This window comes from Pantherophis guttatus, chromosome 1, assembly GCF_059756535.1.
Source record: "Pantherophis guttatus breed Tessera chromosome 1, ASM5975653v1, whole genome shotgun sequence".
In the NCBI taxonomy this organism is placed as follows: Eukaryota; Metazoa; Chordata; class Lepidosauria; order Squamata; family Colubridae; genus Pantherophis; species Pantherophis guttatus.
In genome coordinates, this window is record NC_142063.1 from 27,885,311 (window position 1) to 27,905,513 (window position 20,203).

The 20,203-nt window shown below is 39.2% G+C and overlaps 2 protein-coding genes across 3 annotated transcripts in view; one reads left to right on the plus strand and one right to left on the minus strand.

Moving 5' to 3' along the window:
• The window catches only part of SOS2 (SOS Ras/Rho guanine nucleotide exchange factor 2), a 40,276-nt gene extending 27,647 nt beyond the window's left edge, over nt 1–12,629 (minus strand). Inside the window, exons 1-6 of one of the 2 annotated variants that reach the window (XM_087881647.1) lie at nt 12,471–12,629; nt 5,728–5,853; nt 3,724–3,855; nt 2,872–3,036; nt 2,367–2,570; nt 1,451–1,594 (exon numbers count right to left, since the gene is read on the minus strand). In XM_087881647.1, coding sequence (XP_087737773.1) covers nt 1,451–1,594; nt 2,367–2,570; nt 2,872–3,006 — 483 coding nt within the window. In that variant the 5' untranslated portion in view covers nt 3,007–3,036; nt 3,724–3,855; nt 5,728–5,853; nt 12,471–12,629. Of the gene's footprint in view, nt 1–1,450; nt 1,595–2,366; nt 2,571–2,871; nt 3,037–3,723; nt 3,856–5,727; nt 5,854–10,666; nt 11,082–12,470 lie in introns of those variants that run through there. The other variant, XM_034433342.3, reaches the window with a different exon arrangement.
• LOC148116371 (uncharacterized) lies at nt 11,992–19,008 on the plus strand. The gene has a single exon (XM_087881637.1). It carries the CDS (start codon nt 12,965–12,967, stop codon nt 18,872–18,874), a length of 5,910 nt encoding a protein of 1,969 aa, XP_087737763.1. The 5' UTR covers nt 11,992–12,964; the 3' UTR covers nt 18,875–19,008.
• The last annotated feature ends 1,195 nt before the right edge of the window (nt 19,009–20,203 follow it).

Here is a 20,203-nt window from a genome sequence, read left to right on the forward strand (position 1 = left end):
TTTGACATTCTTTAATTGCTAATAAGCTGAGAAAACATGATACCTGAAATAGTACTTTTCCCATTTAAGATATTGTATAATTAACTTTGTATTTTTAAATTCAGACACTGGAGGAACTCACAATGAATAAGTACCGTATTTTCCGGCGTATAAAACGACTGGCCGTATAAGATGACCCCCGACTTTTCCTGTTAAAATATAGCGTTTGGGCTATACTCACCGTATAAGACTACCCCTCTTCCAACGCACACCAAATAAAAATTAAAAAACATCAATGGCTCACCCACAATGTAAAAGCAGCTGTGCTAGACCCAAAATGGCCCCTGCAACAAGCAGGAACCTCACACAGCCACAAAAAGCCCAAAAAAACAACTTTCACACTTTACACACACAAAATTCCACATACAGCTTTGTGAGATTTTGTGTGTTTGTGTAGTTAGAGTGAAACACTACAGAAACACACTAAATCTCAGAAAGCTGCACAAATATTATTTTATTTTTATTTTTATATGAAAACTAAATTTAAAACTTCCTAAACTTTAAATGGCTAGGTCTAAAAAAGAACTACTAAAAAAAACCCCAATTAACTATTTTTTTTAAAGCTTCCAAAGGGGAAAAAAATCTTACCCAATAGAACAGGGGTCTCCAACCTTGGCAACTTTAAGACTTGTAGACTTCAACTCCCAGAATTCCTCAACCAGCTTTGTTTTGCTGGCTGAGGAATTCTGGGAGTTGAAGTCCACAACTCCTGCCTGCTTGATTGCAGGCAGGGAGTGGCTTGCTGATGGAATGGATTCAGGCAAGCGAAGCAAGGCAAGTGTTGCGACTAGCAGCTAAGGTAAGCAAGCTGGAAGGGGAAAACTTTTTCCTTTTACAGGGCTCTGGCGATCCCAGCTGAGTTGCCTGATTGGCAGGCAACTCAGCTGGGATCGTCAGAGCTTGCAGAGCCATGTAAAAGGAAAAAAGTTTTTTCCTTTTACATGGCTCTGGCATCCCAGCTGAGTTGCCTGATTAGCAGGCAAAGCTGGGATCGTCAGAGCTTGGATCGCCAGAGCCATTTAAGGCTCGTCAGAATCTTTTGGGCTGGTCTGCCTGGTAACAGGAGAACGACACCCAGCGTATAAGACGACCCCCGACTTTTGAGAAGATTTTCATGTGTTAAAAAGTCATCTTATACGCCGGAAAATACGGTAGGCTTTCAAAGAAAAAGACTTTTTAGGTTTGCCCACCGTGTATATTCTTCAAGTCTGTATTCCCAATTATAAAAAAAGTTTTATAATAAATGTATTATATGCCTGCACTTTAATAGGCTAATTATATATTTGTAGGTAGAGACAGAAATAGAGTAATCCTCCATAGCAGAAAAAATTCATTCTTATCCCCCCCCAACAAAAAATCTGAATTAATCATGCCCCACTGAATAATAAATGGAACAGCACTGCTAACTCACTTCTGCTAGATCTTCAAAACAACTGCCAACCAGGGGATGAGGACTACTTTCATCAGTCATTTCAACTGTGTCCTCAATTAATCCCAAGAGTTTCACTGTCAATTCATGGATATCTGTGATGTTGCTGAATATCATGTCAATATCCTGAGGGGGAAAAAATCCATTCTGAATATGTATCTTTTTACATTTGTTTTAAATATTCTGCTATTTGATTAAAAATTGATACAAGAGTTTAAATTAAACCAAAAGATTAAAAAAGATTTTGTATCATTTTAGACCAGTTTATTCTCAATTTTAGCAACATTAAGATGTCTGAATTTCAACTCCCAGAATTGGCTGGAGAATTTGGGGAGCTGAAGTATAGGTATTTGAATGTTGGTAAGTCAAATCTAAAGAATTTTAGACTTGATGAGTTATTTTATATAGTCTTTTTCTACACAAACTTCTGATCTGTTATAAAATGCTTGCCCCGGCTACTGTTCTTTAAACAGACGTTTATGAAAAAAGTGGCATTTTACATAAGAAGTCCAGTTCTTTTGAATGGAAAGCACTCACAGAGCTGAACTTCTCCATGTATTGTGCTACCAAGTCTCAAAATACCTTTAAAAGACTTGCAGTTGTAACAGTATATGGCAAGATTTCAATTCTAATTTTTATGCATTATTTATGATTTATTTTAATTGCTGCATCAGAATAAAGTAATTCATTTTGATTCCCTGAAGAAACAATTTGTTTGCATTTTTGAAAAATAACACTTTTTAAAAAAAGAGAAACTAGAAAACTAACATGCAATAAAGCAGATTTTAGTTACCTGTTGCTCATTAAAATAAGATTTCAAAAGGGGGAAGTTTTTCCCATAATTAAATTTATTTCAAAGCACACAACAAAGGGCTAATTTGGCAAAGGACTGACTTACATTGGGCATAAACAGCTTTTTGTTAGATAGAAAAGCTTCTCGAAATACTTTTATGATCAAATTCAGCTCCCGCAGATACTGTCTTTCATCTGCAATTTCAGTCCTGACAAGATCATAGTAATTAAGTTCACCAGAAGAAGAAGGCTCTTCCTCACATAAGGAAATCAAACCAATGTCATCTTGATCAAACATATCCATTAACACCTAAATAGAGAAGAGATATTTTACACATGAGCAAATATTTTATAAACCAATATGAAGTTATGGCCTTTTTGATAAATTACTGAATTCAATATTTTATTGACTAATAAATTAATAATGCAATTTTTTGAGAGAAGTGTCATAATTTCTTTGAGTACATGTTATTGACACAGAAATGTAATTTAAAGCTGCTCTATAACAAAGATACTATTTATGGCAAGATGAAATAGCAAGAGGAATACCCAACAACTATATAATTGAGCTGAAATATTTACATACATTTGGGATTTCCATAGAACCTCACCTTATCAGCACACATGGATACTTTAATGTCCTGTTGGGAAATCTCAAAATGTCGTATGTTGAAAACATAATTGCCAGCCAATTTTAAGATGTCAGCAGAGATGTATTCCAGGACAGCCACAATGTAAAGAGACATGTGATAATCTATTTTATAACCAAGAACCTCCTGAAAATTAACACAAAAGAATATGTATAAAATCCCATTTATTATGCTTTTATCTGAGCAAAGTCAGACAGCTGGGTACCACAAGGATACTTACATGCAAGGCTACACAACATGAGATACTTGAAAAAGATGTCTCTGATTCCCTCCTCAAAACCACCCAAATCCTTTGTAATTTTGGCAGTTTTAAGAGAGATTCTTGCAAACTATTATGAAAATGATAATCTTTTTTTAGAGGAAATATTCTGACATCACACAAGTTCACTTGATGACACCTAGGCCCCGCAATAATGTTACTTCACGATGGAAAGGGCATAAAGGATACACACTTTAACTTGGAGTCAATGATCCTGCAGAACATATACAAGCCTCCAAAAAGAGAAGCATAACCTCCATGGATAAGATTCTACATACTATTGTCAGGCTGGTGCCATTCTGGGTTTCTTTTTACCCACAACTAGAAATGGTATTTCTTTCTCTGCTTGAATCTTTCCCCCTTTTCTAACCACAGGACACACACTTTTCTTTCAAGAAAGAGTATATTTTTTTGCATGTCTAGTTATATTCTGCTATTTCACAATTCATATTTTTCAGGGAAGAGTGTCTTAGCGAAGGACAGGAGAACAAATTATTAAATTTAGCAGATTAAAAATGTCATATTAAATCACCAATATTTTTGTCCCAGTATACCTTTAATAAAGGATGTATTTTGTCCACTGGCAGCAGGAGAGGATTTCTTCGTTTTCGCTTCTCGATAGCTGACTGTGCATCTGCGATTGCCCACTTGTCAATTGGATGAGGAAATGTCTTTTGAACACGCTCCTGTCCAAGTGCAAAAAAACCCATCTATCAAATTCTCAATAAAAAAAAGAGAGCCAGATTCCTTTCTTTAAATTTTGCTAGAATATATCATTTATTTATCTGAGTATTTTTTTCCCTTCCAAACAACAGCCATGCAGCACTGCATTGACTCAGAATACTTTTCAAAATATTATTTTAATTTTCTGATGGAGTGGAAAACAGCATAATGCATAGGAACTGAACACACCATTAGGAATTAAGAATAAAGATTCTCTGTTACACACTTTCCATAAGTTTATTTGCAATAACAATGCAATTTCTCTTGTATGCTTTAATGTAGAAGAGCATTATAGGTAGTCCTTGACTTACAACCACAACTGGGACCAAACTCTTGATCGTTGAGTGAAGCGGTTGCTAAGCAAGATGTCCATCTGACCACTTTGCTCCATGACTGCAATCCCATTCTCTTAGTTGTGGCATTAAGCTATCAAGGTATTAAGAGCCATTGTGGCACAGTGATTAGAATGCAGTATTGCAGACTGATTCTGCTGACTGCCAACTGCCAGAAGTTCAGCAGTCTGAATCTCACCAGCTCAAGGTTGAACTCAGCCTTCCATCCTTCCAGTAGAATGAAGACCCAGATTTTTGGGGCAATATGCTGACTCTGTAAATTGCTTAGAGAGGGCGGTAAAGCACTGTGAAGCCGTATATAAGTCTAAGACCTATTGCTATTGCGCAGGTCATTAAGCAATTCTACAGTAGTCCCTCAGGGGATGGGGCAGGCCTTGGGAGATTCAGCACCCACCAGCACATGAAAGTTGCCAGGGCTGGGAGGGCCAGGCCCTCTTCTTGCCCCATCATGCCCAAGTCCACTTATCTTTGCCTTTTTCTGTAATTAAGGAGGCGGGCATAATGGGGCAAGGAGAGGGCCTGGGTCTTCCGGCTGTGGTGGGCTGGGAGAGGGCCATGGGGTGGAGGAAAGAAAACCCTGGTGAGGTTGGGAGAAGTAGCCAGTGAGCAGAATGAGGCCACCAGGACCGTAACAGCTTTTTATGAACTGGTGGGTAGCTGGAAGATTAAGAGATAGTTAGGTGAGGGGAAGTTGCAGTGTCCCTGCAATGGTAAGGGCAGGTACACTACTAAGTGCCAAATTTTAATCATGTGACCAAGGGGGCATTGTAACAGCTATAACTTTGGACATCAGTCATAACTCTCTTTGTTCAGCACCAAATTTGAACACTAACAAAATGAACCATCCATTTAGTGACAATTCAATGTTGCAACAGCACTACAACTTACTTATAACCATTTTTCACATTTACAACCGTTTTAGCACCTCTATGGTCAAATGATCAACATTTGGAGTTTCGGACGCTTGGCAACCGGCATGTATTTATGACAGTTGCAGTGTCCCAGGGTCATGTGATCACCTTTTGTCACCTTCTGGCAAGCAAAGTCCATGGGAAAGCCAGATTCACTTAACTACTGTATTACTAACATGACAACCGCAGTGATTCACTTAACAACTGTGGCAAGAAAAGTCGTAAAATGGGGCAAAATTCACTTAACAACTGTCTTCAATTGTGGTCATAAGTTAAGGACTTCCTTTAAAGGTCTACTGTCAGTAACTAACTCTCTAAACTATCTCTCTAAAAATAACATTTTGATGGTTTAATATTATGTACAATAGCTTATACCAGATAATATTGATCAGTATATCTACATACCAATTTTAAAATTCTGCCTATTTCATGATCTACGTTATTAGATTAGAGAAGTAATACTCTATTGCATGATTTAATTTGTTGAATTTTTGAGTTCCTCTTTTCATACTAACATTGTTTTGTGAGGAAACACCTGCTTTTCCCGCCCTCACATATACTGCATTCATACCTCTACATCTTGAAATGTCCGTGGCTGTGCAATGCATAACTTATTTAACAGTTGAAGAATTAGTTCCTCAATGTAAAAGAGGGAATCTTCCTTGGCTGAAAGGTTGGGATGGACTTGCTGTTGAACCTGCAGAAAGATACATTTGTTATGTTCAATCAGAAGACAAATTAATGAGTGCAGATATACTGATAACCATATCATATCTCTTATAATTTTAAAAGACTAATTTTTCTTAGTGCTCCACAATAAAATGTCCAATAATGAATATTTATATAGAAGAATACAGGTAAGCTTTTATTTCATTAACTAATAACTTAGTGTTACCATCTTCTGTAATTGTTCAAAGCCTTGGTATGTGAAAGGGAATGGAAAAAATGCTGCTAAATTTAGAACTGTGAATCATGCAGAAATATTTTTACCCAGTACTTTCTTGCAATTCCCTCATTCTGGAAAACACCCTCTTAGATGACTAAATTTCTGAAGATATAGGGCTTTCAGAAGTCTATCAACCAAACAAATGTATGCATGCATACATATTCACCCTAGTTGAAATAAGTTATTTTGAAACTTGTATTAAAATTAATTTAGCAGTTATTTATAACATTCCTCACAAACCCTGAGAAGTTGCAGTTATTTATAACTTTCTTCACAAACTTTGAAAAGCTGATTCAGGTACATAATCAGAAAGTAGAAATACAAAGTAGCCTTCCCTAGGGATAGCATGTCATACTTACAGAAGAGTACTAAAAAAAAGCCATTCCTGAATCACTCATTATATTAGCCATATCAGCATATGAGAGTACTTAAGAGTAGGTCTCTGATGAAAAGGTTCCAATGCGAATATGAGAGAAAAAGACACCCCTCTGACCCAAAGCCATAGAGGACTTAACAGGTTATAATCCTGACATAATATGATCATCTCCCATAACTAGTCATGACCTTTGACACCATGTTCTTCACTAAAATATGTTTCTGAATCTTCTTCAAGGAGAACCCCACATAAAATGTATTGCAATAATCAATTAACTTCTCCCCCCAAAAAAAATTTTCTACTGATAACTTATTTCATTGTGTTCCATGCCAAATATTTGCATGGGATTTTTTTGATTATCTTTCTCTAACAATTTGCACCTAATAGCAATAAGGAGCTACAGGGCTTCAAGACTATAAAAGGCTCCTGCAAGGAGTAGAATGCTTGTGTATAACCAGGTTCAAAAGACAACTCCTGATAGTTTACACCACAAAATATGTACACACAGAACAAATATAAAACCCCGTAAATACTAAAGATGAGCAGTTTCTAATGAATTATTTAAGTGATGAAAGTTAAAAATAAATGAAATAAATAACTTTATTATCATTGTATGTGTATACACAGTATACCCTTACAACAAAATTCACTTAACACCCAAAGACCAGGTGCAACACACATAACAATCCCCAAACACACTCCCACCCACTGCAATTCTCCACCCCGAACCACCCAAACATCCATACAACAGACCAAGTAATACTGTCCAACAAGCTCACTGATAGTGGCCCTTTAGTTCATTGTTGAATGCAATTATAGCTCTGGGATAAAAACTATTCAGAAAATGAAAGCATAGTATTAAAAAGATGTCCTTTAGTTAATTTCAATTCCTGTTGACAGCCTCCAAATACTTTTCTTGGCTAAGTTAGGAAAGTGGCTTGCCACTGTCGCCTTCTGGGATGTTATTTCCACTCGACCAAGAGAAAGCTATTTTCATTTATTGCCAAGAAAACTGCTGGATGTTCCGTCACTTGGAGTTGAGACTAACTCAAACATTCCTTTACCTTTTTAATTTAGTGATATGTGTCCAATTCAATTACTTTCTCTCTCCCTGTTAATTTTTTGAAGTTACAGTAAAAAAAAAGTAAATCTTCTTACATACAAACTTATATTGTAACTGAGAAAAAAAATGGACAAACATTTGTCCATTTAGCTCTATAACAAAAATAGCAGACAGATGAAAGATAATCCAGGAAAAACAGTTTTTGTCTGTTACATCAAATGATTTTTTCAGTAACCATAAATCTTCATAAAATTTATGGAAGGGTTAGGGTTCTGTATTTTTTTCATGGAGAGAAATAACATTTGTATAATACAAATTGTAATAAATTTAAAATGATCAGAATAGCAAGTAACTTCTCACTGAAATTATTGTTTTGGTATCTCTCACATACTAAGCTAAGTCCAAAGTATTGCTCTTGAAGAATAACATGTTCTTTGAAATCTGCCAGGCTTGCCCATTTTATTTTTAAAAATTCTTTTAATTAAAAAAATGAATGGAAAGCATGTTGCAAAGCAAAGTATCAGCCTCAAACATAACTTATATTTCCATAATTTCTCTGAGTATTTGGAGGCATCCTTAGGGAAAAAAGTATGTGTACACACATAAATATATACATACAAATGTACGTATCTACCAGCAACAACAAAGCATTCAATTTATCTTCTTTGCAAAGAACCAAAATATCATGAAATTATTTTGTGACAGTGCCTATGACATCTTCTCAACATTCTAAATATGCTCACTTGCCATTAAATATGGAGATGGGGGGAGAGGGATGTATAGCCAAAGTATAAATGATGGTTTACAAATTACAATACAATTACAATTTGTGGACAAAATAAATTAGGCCAAAATATATATCTGGGTTCACATACAGTGTTAAGCACTTAACTTGATTTACTAAGCAATCCACAAATGATTGAGTACACAAAGTACACTAAGCCATAAAGTATGTGTTATAGACTCATGGATTCATGCAACATAATAAATCAAATAAATCCATTATGTCTTAGTTCAGCACACGAACTAGGTCAAAGAAAAATGCTTATATAGTTCTCCTGCTTGTCTTTTTCTGAGTTTTGAAAACTATTCAAAAAAGAAATAGATACTGCTAATGGTACAATTAGAATCACATCATGATTCTTAATTCTTAATACAGGAAAGCTCCATCTCAGTTCAAACACAAAACTCTTGCGCTTTTCCTAAAATGTAATACTATGTTACAAAAATCAAACTATACTAAACAATACAAGACAATCAAGGCATTCCTCAGTTTCTTAGACGAAAGGCAGATTCTGTGACTAGATTTTGACTGGTAACAAATACCCTAGATATGGAAGGATAAAAAAATTGGTATGTGTACTGACAGATAAGTCAATGACTCAGATTACTAATTCATTCACCATGCTAGGCTTACTATGAATCCATCAGAGCAAAAGGACTCATTCTTGTTGAGTCAAAAACAAATACACAAATCACATTACATTGTCTGGACCAGCATCGTACCTAGACTGAATTCTTTATTCGAACAATAGTCAACATCATGCAGTACAAACACCTCAAATTCTGCAGTTTGTGTCTCCCTTTCATATCTTTATAGTGTGTTTGAGTATGCCTACTATATTTGCAGTTTCCATACACATACAAATCTATTCAACTTCCTTTCTTACATAAAAATTTACAGGACCATGATGATCAATCAATATGATCACAATATCAATGTGTATACAGAAGAGGTAAATACAAGGCAGGAAGTGTGTCTATACAAGGAGCCAATAAAGAATAATATAGAATGATCTGTGTAATTGTATAGAAAAACATCTGAATCTTTTGGCAGTTCCATGTAAAAAGAACATACAACATACAGTTACTGTAATCTTCCTCAACAAGCTGCCCAGGTCCTGGATTACAATTTATATTATGCCAGCAAGAATGCTCGGTAAAATAATTTAATAATCTGAAAAGGATCTGACTTAAGAGATGTTGAGTTACAAGGTTAGTATATACAAGAAAAAAAATCACATTATCACAATTTATGAATTTATGTCCACTTTCTCTATTAACTCTGCCTGTCACAAACTGGTTGAGAAGCACCTCAATGGTGATCATGTGACTGCAGAATTCTGCAATGGTCATAACTGTGAAGATCGACAGGAGAGGTTTTTTTAGTGTCATCGTAATTTCAGTCACTCCATGAAGTAGTCAGTAAGCAAGGATTATATTATTTGTTCATTGTTAGAAACAATGAACTCCAGGAGTTTTTAGTCAATGTACAGAACAGTCTATTTTTTCCCCACAGCAATAATGCACATTAGTGAGAAACTCCACTGCAAGCAACTGAATTCAGTTATCCCCAATTTGCAATTACAAGATGGGCAGGTCCTAGAAGTAAAAACCAGAGGGACCCTGCCGACATAGACTCAAAGTCCTTGGAAGTAAGGCAGCACACAAGTTTAATTATCAACAAGTAAGAAAGTTTTTCTTGGGAAAGCATTAGGGAATTTCCACACAGCCACAGCTTCCCTCTTATAACCCTGCAGATAAGTCCTTGGGTTTTACTGACGTTGAACTCCAGGAACTCACAACGAATATTCTCACAAGAACCTTGTGAGGTAAGGCGGCTTTGAGCTGAGGCGGCCGACCGACCCCAAAGCCCCTCAGTCTACACGCACGATACAGAGCAGGCTCTGAAGCCCTACATCACACCTGCAACGCAATATACGTTGTGAGAAATAGGTGGCGGAAAAAGAAAGCTCCTCAGCAGGATCTCCTGGCGCCTGAGGGGCCACGGAGAGCATTTGGCTTAGGCAGGGCAGCTTTATGGAGAGGTTAAAGGGGGCGTGCCCTGACGGGGGCGGCTCCCTAAGGCACGGAAAGGGACCCTTCGCGTGAGGTAAACTGAAGCACGCCGAACGGGGGGGGGGAGGAGGGGAGGGAGGGAGCGAGAGCACTTTGCCGACTGACAAGAGGAAAGATCCCGCTGTCCGGGAGACGCCTGGCAACGGAGGCGGGCAGGCGGAGGGAGGGGGGGTGGCGGTTGCTCCGCAGCTCCCCACCTTGAAGGACCGCGTGCGAGAGCGCGCGCCCGCATTGACAGGACGCCGCCGCCGCCAGGAGGGACTGACCTTACGCAGGGCCGGCACGAGGAGCCCCCGCCATTTCTGCCCGTTCTCCTCGCTGAGGAACTCGTAGGGGGGCGGCTGAGGCGGCTGCATAGCCCCTCTTCTTCCTCCCGCGCCTTGGGATGGGATGACGGGGGAGGGGCACCGAGCTGTTTCCAACTGCTCCCCGGCCCTGCCCGCAGGCCCGGCCAACGGCGGTCACATCCGCGTCTCCCAAGCCGCCGGCCCCGCCGCAAGCCGCAGCAGGCGCCGCCGCTCCACTTTCCCAAGCCTGGGCCGCGGCTGCCTCGGTCTCACGAGCACTGCGCAAACGCAGAGGCCGGCCTAAAGCAACCGGGCCAGGGTCCAGTTGCGCTCTCTAGCGGCCCGGGAAGAGGACCGGAGGAAGAGGGAGTCGGCCTGTCGGGCAAGTGCCAATGGGAAAAGAAGGCGGGCCCCTTCGGATACTCAATGGAGGTGGGGCCGCCGGCTTGCCTTGCTTTTCCCTCAGGATGGCTTTTTGCTCGACAGTCGCTCAAGTGAAGTGCGGGCGGAGAGCGATCGTAGTACCAGGAAGGCCGAGGCTAGTAAGAAATAGGAGGCTTCGTGGTTAGGCGGCCCTTCGCGCTTTGATACCAGAAGCTGCCTAATCCTTTGCCGCCCTCTCCTTCGATCGAGCTTCTCCTAAAATCACCCTCGGGTACCTTCCAGAGATACTCCCCCAATCTCCTTTCCGTTAGTTATGTTGCCAGAGTATTGTGGACCGTTGAAGTTCAACACATTTACCATCTCCGTTGCCAATCCATATCTATTTCAAGTCAAGGGGAGGAGGGGGACAGGAGTACTTCCAGACTTACAAGATTCTGTTTAATGTAACCTTACAATAACGTAGAATTAATTCATCAGGTTGGGTTTCCCGATTGCTCTATCCTACCCTGTAAGGCTGAAAGCACTTCCCCTTCCCCATCTAATCCTTTACAGCCCCCAAAGGAGGGACTCTTCTGAGCCTCTTGCCCCAATCACATTCCTGCTGTTGGCTAAACTGCCTTTTAATCCCCTTGCCCTGGCTTCCAAGGTCATTCCCACATATCAGAAATTGGCTAGAGGTTGAGCCAGGATGGGAGCATCATCCCCTATCCCTCTCCTGCTAGACATGATCCAAAATTGTACCCAATGCTGTTTCTATCCCATGTCTAGGTCTGAATCCTGAAAGAAAGGAGTCCAACTAATGGCTTCATCCAGAGTCCACTAAGGCTGCTGCATGACCACCTTCCTCACAACAGCCCCTAAAAAAATTGCCCAGTATGGTAGGATCTAGTGATTCTTGAGGGGAGTGTGAACCAATCCTTCCTTAAGAGTCAATCTCCTCTCTCAAGGATGCATTGAAATATTTTAATCTTTCTACAATTTTGATAACGTAGACTCCAGGTATAATTCTGATGAGCAGTGACACTAGGCTGGTGGAGTCCAGGAGGAAAGGGTTCTCTGTTGTGACTCCTCCCCTATGGAACATCTTATCCACCATTCTGTCCTTTCACAGGACCCTGAAGATCTGGCTCTGCCAGATGGCCTTGGTCCTTAATAGGGGAACATCACATTGGAGGCAATTGTTGAATTAATAGGTAATGCCATCTCTCTCGCTGAACTGCATCTCTCATAATTCCTAGCCAAGAAATGAAGTTGGTAAAGGCTGTCAGAAAATCTGGTGAAAGGAAATTATTAAACAATCAGTTTTGCACTTTACAAACCGATTGTTTTCAACAATTTTCTAAAATATTTCCTTAAGGTAACACTTAAGAATTCGTTAAAGGAAATTATTATTACTTACCTTTTTGTAAAATCACTTCTTTAGAAGGCAGTAAGAAGAATAGTTGAGGCTTCAGTTGCTGCCCTTGAATGGCAAAAGTGAACTCTATTCCTAGTTCTAAAGGCTTGGACTTAGAATCTTGTTTAACTATAAGATAAATGATTGGAGCACAGTGTGCAGTGATGTCACAGACCATTTATGATGCTTGTAGAACAAAGGCAGTTGGCCTAAGAACTGGAAACCATCATCAGACAAATTACTTGCTAACTCCTTAATCTAGAACTAGTATTTTGACATAAAAGGCCATGATTCCAACTGGCTGTAAATAAGAAATACGCACTCAACAAAGATTTATCACCACCTAGAAAATGGTTCAACTTACATCCAAGTCACAGTCCTAATGAAAAGAATTAATCGTTATGAAGTGGGATCAGAAAAGGTAGCACTTATGTTTCTTTTACATGTAGCTTTTTAAAAGAAAACAGCTTGGTTCAGAAGGGAGATTTGGCTTGCTGATGCTGCAAAAGCTGGTACCTCAGGACCTCAGAATTAATTTAGCAAATTTGCTAAAAGAAAAGTTGAGTGAGTTTGAAATTGTACCTGCCCAGATAAATCCTGGGAATGAGGAAATACTCAATTTGGAGAATCTGGAACTTACTTCTAACACAAATGAGGATTATACTCAGATCAGTCACTATCAGAAAAGTGGATATTCTGTGCAAGTAATGGAACAAAAACCTAGAAAGGTTTCTGAAAAAAATGTGGTGGACAAGACTCTGCAAACAGATAGCAAAGTAAGCATTTTTAGACGAAAAGAAATAATGGATGAAAGTGAGCAGACAAATATTTCTGCAAGGACAAGTAGTGTAACACCTCTTAAGAAACAATTACAGTCCAACAGCCCTCAACTCCAAGACCAAGAATCCTATTGTAATAATCAGCCTGTTGCTTGCCAGCCTTTACAAACCCCAAAGTCTTTTCAAGAGGGCTTTGAACAGGAGATTATTTTTCCTGAAGAGACAGAAATAAAAAAAGCTTGTGTGCAAGATGGAACCAAACAAGTAGAAAAGTATGATAGTCAGCAAATAAAGACACAAGTCACACACCATGATAGCCAAGATATAAATAGATTGGAATCTCAGCACAGCAGCAAGCAAGCCATTTGTGTTCCAAATCTACCAAACAAAACATTTTCTCAGGGACAGCCTTTGAACAAAGAAAGGACTTGTATTTGTGAAAGAACAAGTCAGAGGATATCTAGCTATCAGCAAACCAGTATTGTTTGGGGCCCAGAAACACTTACAGAACTTTTACTTCCTTTTCATCAAGCCATAATAAGAAGCAATTCAGAAAAAGAAACTTTAAACACTGAAACATTGTTAACATTTTCTGGGGCTTCTGAAATGAAACCTGTATTACATGAATCTCAACATAGTATGCAACAGCTACAGGGGCAAGAATTGGAACAAATTTTTCAAAGGCATATAGTACAAGAATCTTGCCACTGTATGCAGCAGTCAGAGGGACAAGAATCAGGCAGGGATAGTCAGTCTGTGGGTGTACAAGACCCTCAGTACAGTATTCAACAGCCAGATGGGCAAGAATCAAGACAAGGAAGTTGTTCTGCTGTAGTACAAGAATCTCAGCCCAGTATTCAGCAGCCAGAGGGGCAAGAATCAAAACGAGGTAGTCGATCTGTTGCAGTAAAAGAATCTTGGCATGGTATTCAACAGCCAGAGGGGCAAGAATCAAGGCGAGGTAGTCGATCTGTTGCAGTACAAGAATCTCAGCACAGTATTCAACAGCCAGAGGGGCAAGAATCAAGGCGAGGTAGTCGATCTGTTGCAGTACAAGAATCTCAGCACAGTATTCAACAGCCAGAGGGGCAAGAATCAAGGCGAGGTAGTCGATCTGTTGCAGTACAAGAATCTCAGCACAGTATTCAACAGCCAGAGGAGCAAGAATCCAGACAAGGTAGTCGATCTGTTGCAGTACAAGAATCTTGGCATAGTATTCAACAGCCAGAGGAACAAGAATCCAGGCGAAGTAGTCGATCTGTTGCAGTACAAGAATCTTGGCATGGTATTCAAAAGCGACAGGGGCAAGAATCAAAGCGAGCTAGTCAACAAGCTACAGAACAAGAATCTCAGGACATTAATAAAAAGTCAGAGGGACAAGAATCAAAGCAAGATAGTCAACAGCCTGCAGTACCAGAATCCCAATATAATATTCAAGAGCCAAAAATATTTGGAGTACAGCAGGAGACCCAACTAAGAGGCCAACAAGTAGGAACAGAAAAAACAAAATCAGAGGAAAAAAAAACAAAGCGACGTAGAAAAATACGGAAAATTAAAATTGACCAAGCTCAGCAGACTGATAGTGTTCAGAGTCTGAAAAGAGAGTTGTTTGAAAAAAGTTTACAGACTGATACAGTTAGCATTGCAAACATTAGAACACAATTAGGAATGCAAGAATCTCGCCATGAGAGTCATCAATATGACTTGCAAAAAACAGGTAAGCCTGTTATTTCAGATCTTTGCATTGATAGTCTGCCACAAAAACAGCAAGATTTTCTCCAAGGAAGCAAGCCAATTGACATTCTAGAACTTCGCTCTTGCAGTCTACCAGCCAATTTACTAGACTCTCTCCATGATAGCCAGCAAAATGAAGTGCAAGAATTTCGACACAGTAGTCTCCCTCTTGAAGATCGGCAAGTTCATCACAGCAGACCATCAGCTGGGTTAAAAGAATTTGAACATGATAGCCATCAATTAAAAAAAAAAGATGATCAGAGTGATATGTTATTTGAAGTAGAGCAAAAATCACACCATGGTAGCCTAGGAACAGAAAACAAGATTGATGATGCAAAGGAGCCCCCTGGGACTATCACTTCTGAGAATAGGATAATGCCACTGAAACAAAAGATGTCATTTGGTCAACAGACATACAGCATCATTTCACTGGAGGAAACTACTTGGTTAAACCGAAGATCTGGCAAATTAATGCAAAACCAGAGTCAACAGACTAATGATAGTTGGCTTCAGAATTATAGAGAGAAAAAACAGAAACTTGCCAGTAAAGAAGCATTATCAAAAAGTAATGAGCCCGGAGTTCAAAAATCTCAAAGAATTTGTTCAGAGTCAGGGATTAATGAACAGTATACTGCATTTGAGACCAGAAGAAGTGGAGAACAGGCTGCTGTGCTTGAGTCCCATGAGGACAGTAAGCACTCCCCAAGTTTAGAATCCCAAAGAAGCAGCAAACAGTCTATATCCCTTGAAATTGAGAAAGCAAGTGAACTGCCTGCTATATCAGACTCTTGGAAAGGTAAACAATCTTTTGTTCCAAAATCTCAAACAAATGGTGAACAGTTTTCCATGCTTTATTCCCAGAAGGATAGTGACCAGGTCACCATTCCAGAATATCAAAGAGGTAGCAACAAATCCATGATATTAGAGTTTGGGGAAAGTACAGAGGTGTCTGCTACCACAAAATTCCAAAAAGGCAACGAAGAGCCCACTTTATCTGAATCCCCAAAGGCCACTGATTACCCAATTTCTCCTAAGTCCCAAAGGAGCAGCGAAGAAACTCTTTTTCCTGTATCTGAAAGATGTAGTGAAAAATGTACAGTGTCTGAATCCTTGAGGACCAGTGAAGAAATTGAGTCCCAGCTGATCAATGAGCCACCTAACATCATGCAGCTTCACAGGACTAGTGAACAGCCTCTTGCAAGTAAATCAAAAACTAGTGAATTATTTCATGAGAAATGGGAGGCCAATGAACCATCCTTGCTTAAACCTCAGGGGGCCTTGGAATTTTCCAACATACCCCATACCCGCAGGGTTAGTGCACCCCCCAGCATATTCCAGTCCCAGAACTCTAGTGAACCACCCAACTTGCCCCAGTCCAGGAGAGCTAGTGAAACACTTGTATCCCATACGATTCCTGAACCACGTCTTGTATGTGGGTTCAAGAAGGCAGATCTTCTTCCAGTTTCTGAGTCCCAGAGGGACAGTGAACAACCCATTTCTTTAGAGTTTGAAATGGGCAGTGAATATCCCCCTTTGCTTGACTTTCGGAAAGACAGTGGACAGCCTGCTATTCCAGAATCATCAGAATGCAACGAGCAGCCCATCTGCCCTAAGTCCCGGAAGTTTGATGAACCTACTGTATCTGAATCCCAAAATAATAGTGAATGGCCTACTATTCCCGAATTCCAAAGAGACAGTGATCACCCATATGAACTTGAACCCCCAAAGGGCAGTGAACAACTTACTGTATCTGAGTCCCAAAAGGATAGCAAACAGCCTGCCATCCCTGAACCCCAAAGAAGCGCTGAGCCATTGATTGAATCCAGATACAGGAAGGACAGTGTGAAGCCTGATACATCAGAATCTCAAAGGTGTAGTGAATCACTCATCATGCCCAAATCCCAGAGAAATAGTGAACAAGCCATCATGCCTGAGTCTTGGAGTGTAAGCCAGCAATCCACTACATTACTGCCTCAATGGGAAAGTAAACAACCTGTGGTGGTAGAGGCAGAACATCAGCTGGTTGTAGATAAATTGAACAAAGTGGCTGAGGATAATACTCTTGAAAGTGACATAAATGATTCAAAACAAAAACCTTCATGCGCTTCAAAGGCTCAACAAACATACAGCATTATTTCAGTTGGAATGAATACCTGGAAAAACAGAAGAACTGGTAAATTAATGACATGTAGTAGTCAACAAACTGAAAGAAGTTGGCTTCAGGAGCATAGAGCAAGAAAAGTATATCACACACCAATGGGAAGTTTTGCTAGGAATGCCACACCTAAAGAAAGAAAGACTGAACTTGATAAAATACATCGTGTTGAAGATGACAGAAAGGAAATTATAGCACAGCAAGATACTTGTAAGGATGAGTCTGAGCCTGAGAATCAGATGGTGGCAGCAGCAGCATTGATTAAAGAGAAAGAACTAATATCTTTTGAAAGTAATGAAGCAGAAAAAGAATTGCAGGAGTCCTGCAAAGATGAATGCATTGTGGGAAACCAACAAGAGAAGTTGCTGCAGTCCCAAAGAGGACATCTACAGGAGGATGCTTTAATAGATGGAGTTCCAAAGCCTGCGTTATTAGCTTCACAGCTATCTGGCCAAGAGATGGTGATGGTGATATCCAAAGTGGCCGAGGTGGTGGAATATTGCCAACCCAGCCAGCATGCAGATTTGCCATTCCAACATACCAGCCAGCAGCCAGAAGTGACAACATCCCAACCAGATAGCCAGCAGACAGAAATAGAAGCATCCGAGCAGGTTAGCCAGCAGGCAGTGTTAACAGTATCTCAACAGGCCAGCAAAGAGGCAGAAGTACCAGAATCCCAACAAGCCACTCAGAAGACAGAAACTTCTCAACAAGCTAGCAAACAGATAGAGGTACCAGCATCCCAACAAGCTAACCAGCAGATAGAAGCATCTCAACAGGCCAGCAAAGAAGCGGAGATGGTAACAACTCAACAAGCTAGTCAGAAGAGAAAAACTTCTCAACGGGCAGAAGATATATCATCCCAGCAGACCAGCCAACAGCAAGAAATAATTGCCTCTGAACAGGAAGAAGGGATGGCTCTCCAAATAAGCAGCAAATTGGATGTGGAGCAGGAACTCCATCAAGGAAGGAAGCAGTCTGTGAAACATGAATTTCACTATAATGACATTCTTTGGAGCACACCCTCAAATGATGCACAGCAGTCTTATCAGTCTCCAAGCAGGAGTAGCCTTGACAGTTCATCATCATATGTAGAAGGAGAAGATGAAGCTCTGCAGACATATAGCAGAATTTCTCTAGAAAATGGTGTCTGGCTAAACAGAAAAACTGGAAAAGTACTGATAAATCATAGCCAACAGACAAGTATAAGCTTGCTTAGTAAAACAGCTTTGGAGAACAATAGAAATTCTGCAGGTTGTCCCAAACCACCCATACCTGACATGAAATTGAATGAAGCAAAATTTGATCAGCAAACCAGTAGTAGCAATAAACCATCTGAAACTACTGTATCAGATCTCAGCATTCAGCAATCTTGGGATGAAGTGCAGAGTATTGATGAAGTTGAGAAAGTGTTAGTTTCTCATGTAAGTACGGATGTTTTTAGTACACAATCCTTAGCTTATGTAGAGATGGAATATGACACTGCACTCATTTATGATTCATTATCCATGCCAAAAGGAAGCTGGATAAATCTTAAAACTGGGAAAGTGCTAGCATCTCATTATCAACAAACAGATGAATCGTCCTTTCACAAATGTAAGGAAGACATTCAACCAGTTCGGCATCCTAGTTATACACCTGAGCTGAGTTATTATGATCTGAGTGATAGACTGGTAAATGAAGGATCACAACAAACCTGTAGTGATGCAGATAGGGAATCCGAAATGCCTGATGGATAAGATGATTGCTTTGAAGTAATTAAGACAGAGAGATAGACACTTGTGCTATGAAAAAGAAACCTGGAATTTTGGTGGATGGTGGTTGGAGCACACAAGAAAGGAAGATAGTGAAATAAAATAAAAAATGGGGAAAACTGCCTTTGTTGTGGTTCATCTGATTCAGGGATAAATAATTTTTATGGCTCCATACCTCTTCCTCACTACTTTACAGGAGACATGGTAGACTGAAGTTCAGCTCGGTTTACAAATATGCACTCATTACTTCCTAGTTGCAAAGGGATGACTAGCATATCTGAATGAGCCTTTAATTAAATACCATGATAGAGTTGTTTATTATTATTATTGTATTATTCCATATCACTTGCTATATACATTAAATTGAAATAAATATGGCTATTATAAAAGCATGGTATAGAGGACTTTTTGAAGGAAGCTTGGGTATTTTAATATTTAACAAGCATACTATCAATTCTCAACATTGTTTCCCTTAATTGAATGTGACTGCCTCCATTTAATCAATTAAAATACAATTGACAAATCTACTTGCTGAAAACAAGCTCTACAGCCTTTTCTTTTAAGTTTCCTATTGGAAATCTTTTATTTATTCTGTTGTAGATTATCAAGCAGAGCATACAACTGTGTAAAATAACTGGCATGGCTTAGCTCAGAAATAACCCAAAAATAATATGATTGGGTTTGTAATCATGATGCTAAGTATGATTGGGTTAATTATGCTAAGAATATTTTATAAATCATATTTTAAAACTTTGTGTATAGTGTAAATTCATCAAGCTATGGTTTATTAGATAATCATGATTATATATAACTTGGATTAGTTTGGTGCATTTTATGTCCTGGAAAATGAGCATGGGAGTGAGACCTTAGCTTGCTTCTTGGCCATGTATTAGTATTCCATTTAGCTCAGGATTATTTTTAATGAAGAAAAAACTAACTTTGTTTTATAAAACAATACTGAAGTTAGTTATTCAATCCATATTCCTTATTTGGATGAACATTTGAAATATAGTTTACTCAGTAAAAAACTTAAGACGTATCTTAAAATTTGTTAAATTACTTAGCTGTCAATAGATTATGTTATGCTAAAGTATTTTTTTCCCATCAGCTGTAGAAATGGGGTAATGTACAAAAAGCTTTGAGTCATCTGGAATAACGAAACCTCTTGAAAATACCCTCTAAATCATGTAACTATTGCAGAGCTGTTTTTGCATTCAAAATACAAGCACATATGTGTATTCAGTAGAAACCAAAATACAGAAAAGAAAGTGTACACACTTTATTAATAGTCTTAAGGCATCTCAGTCAATGCCT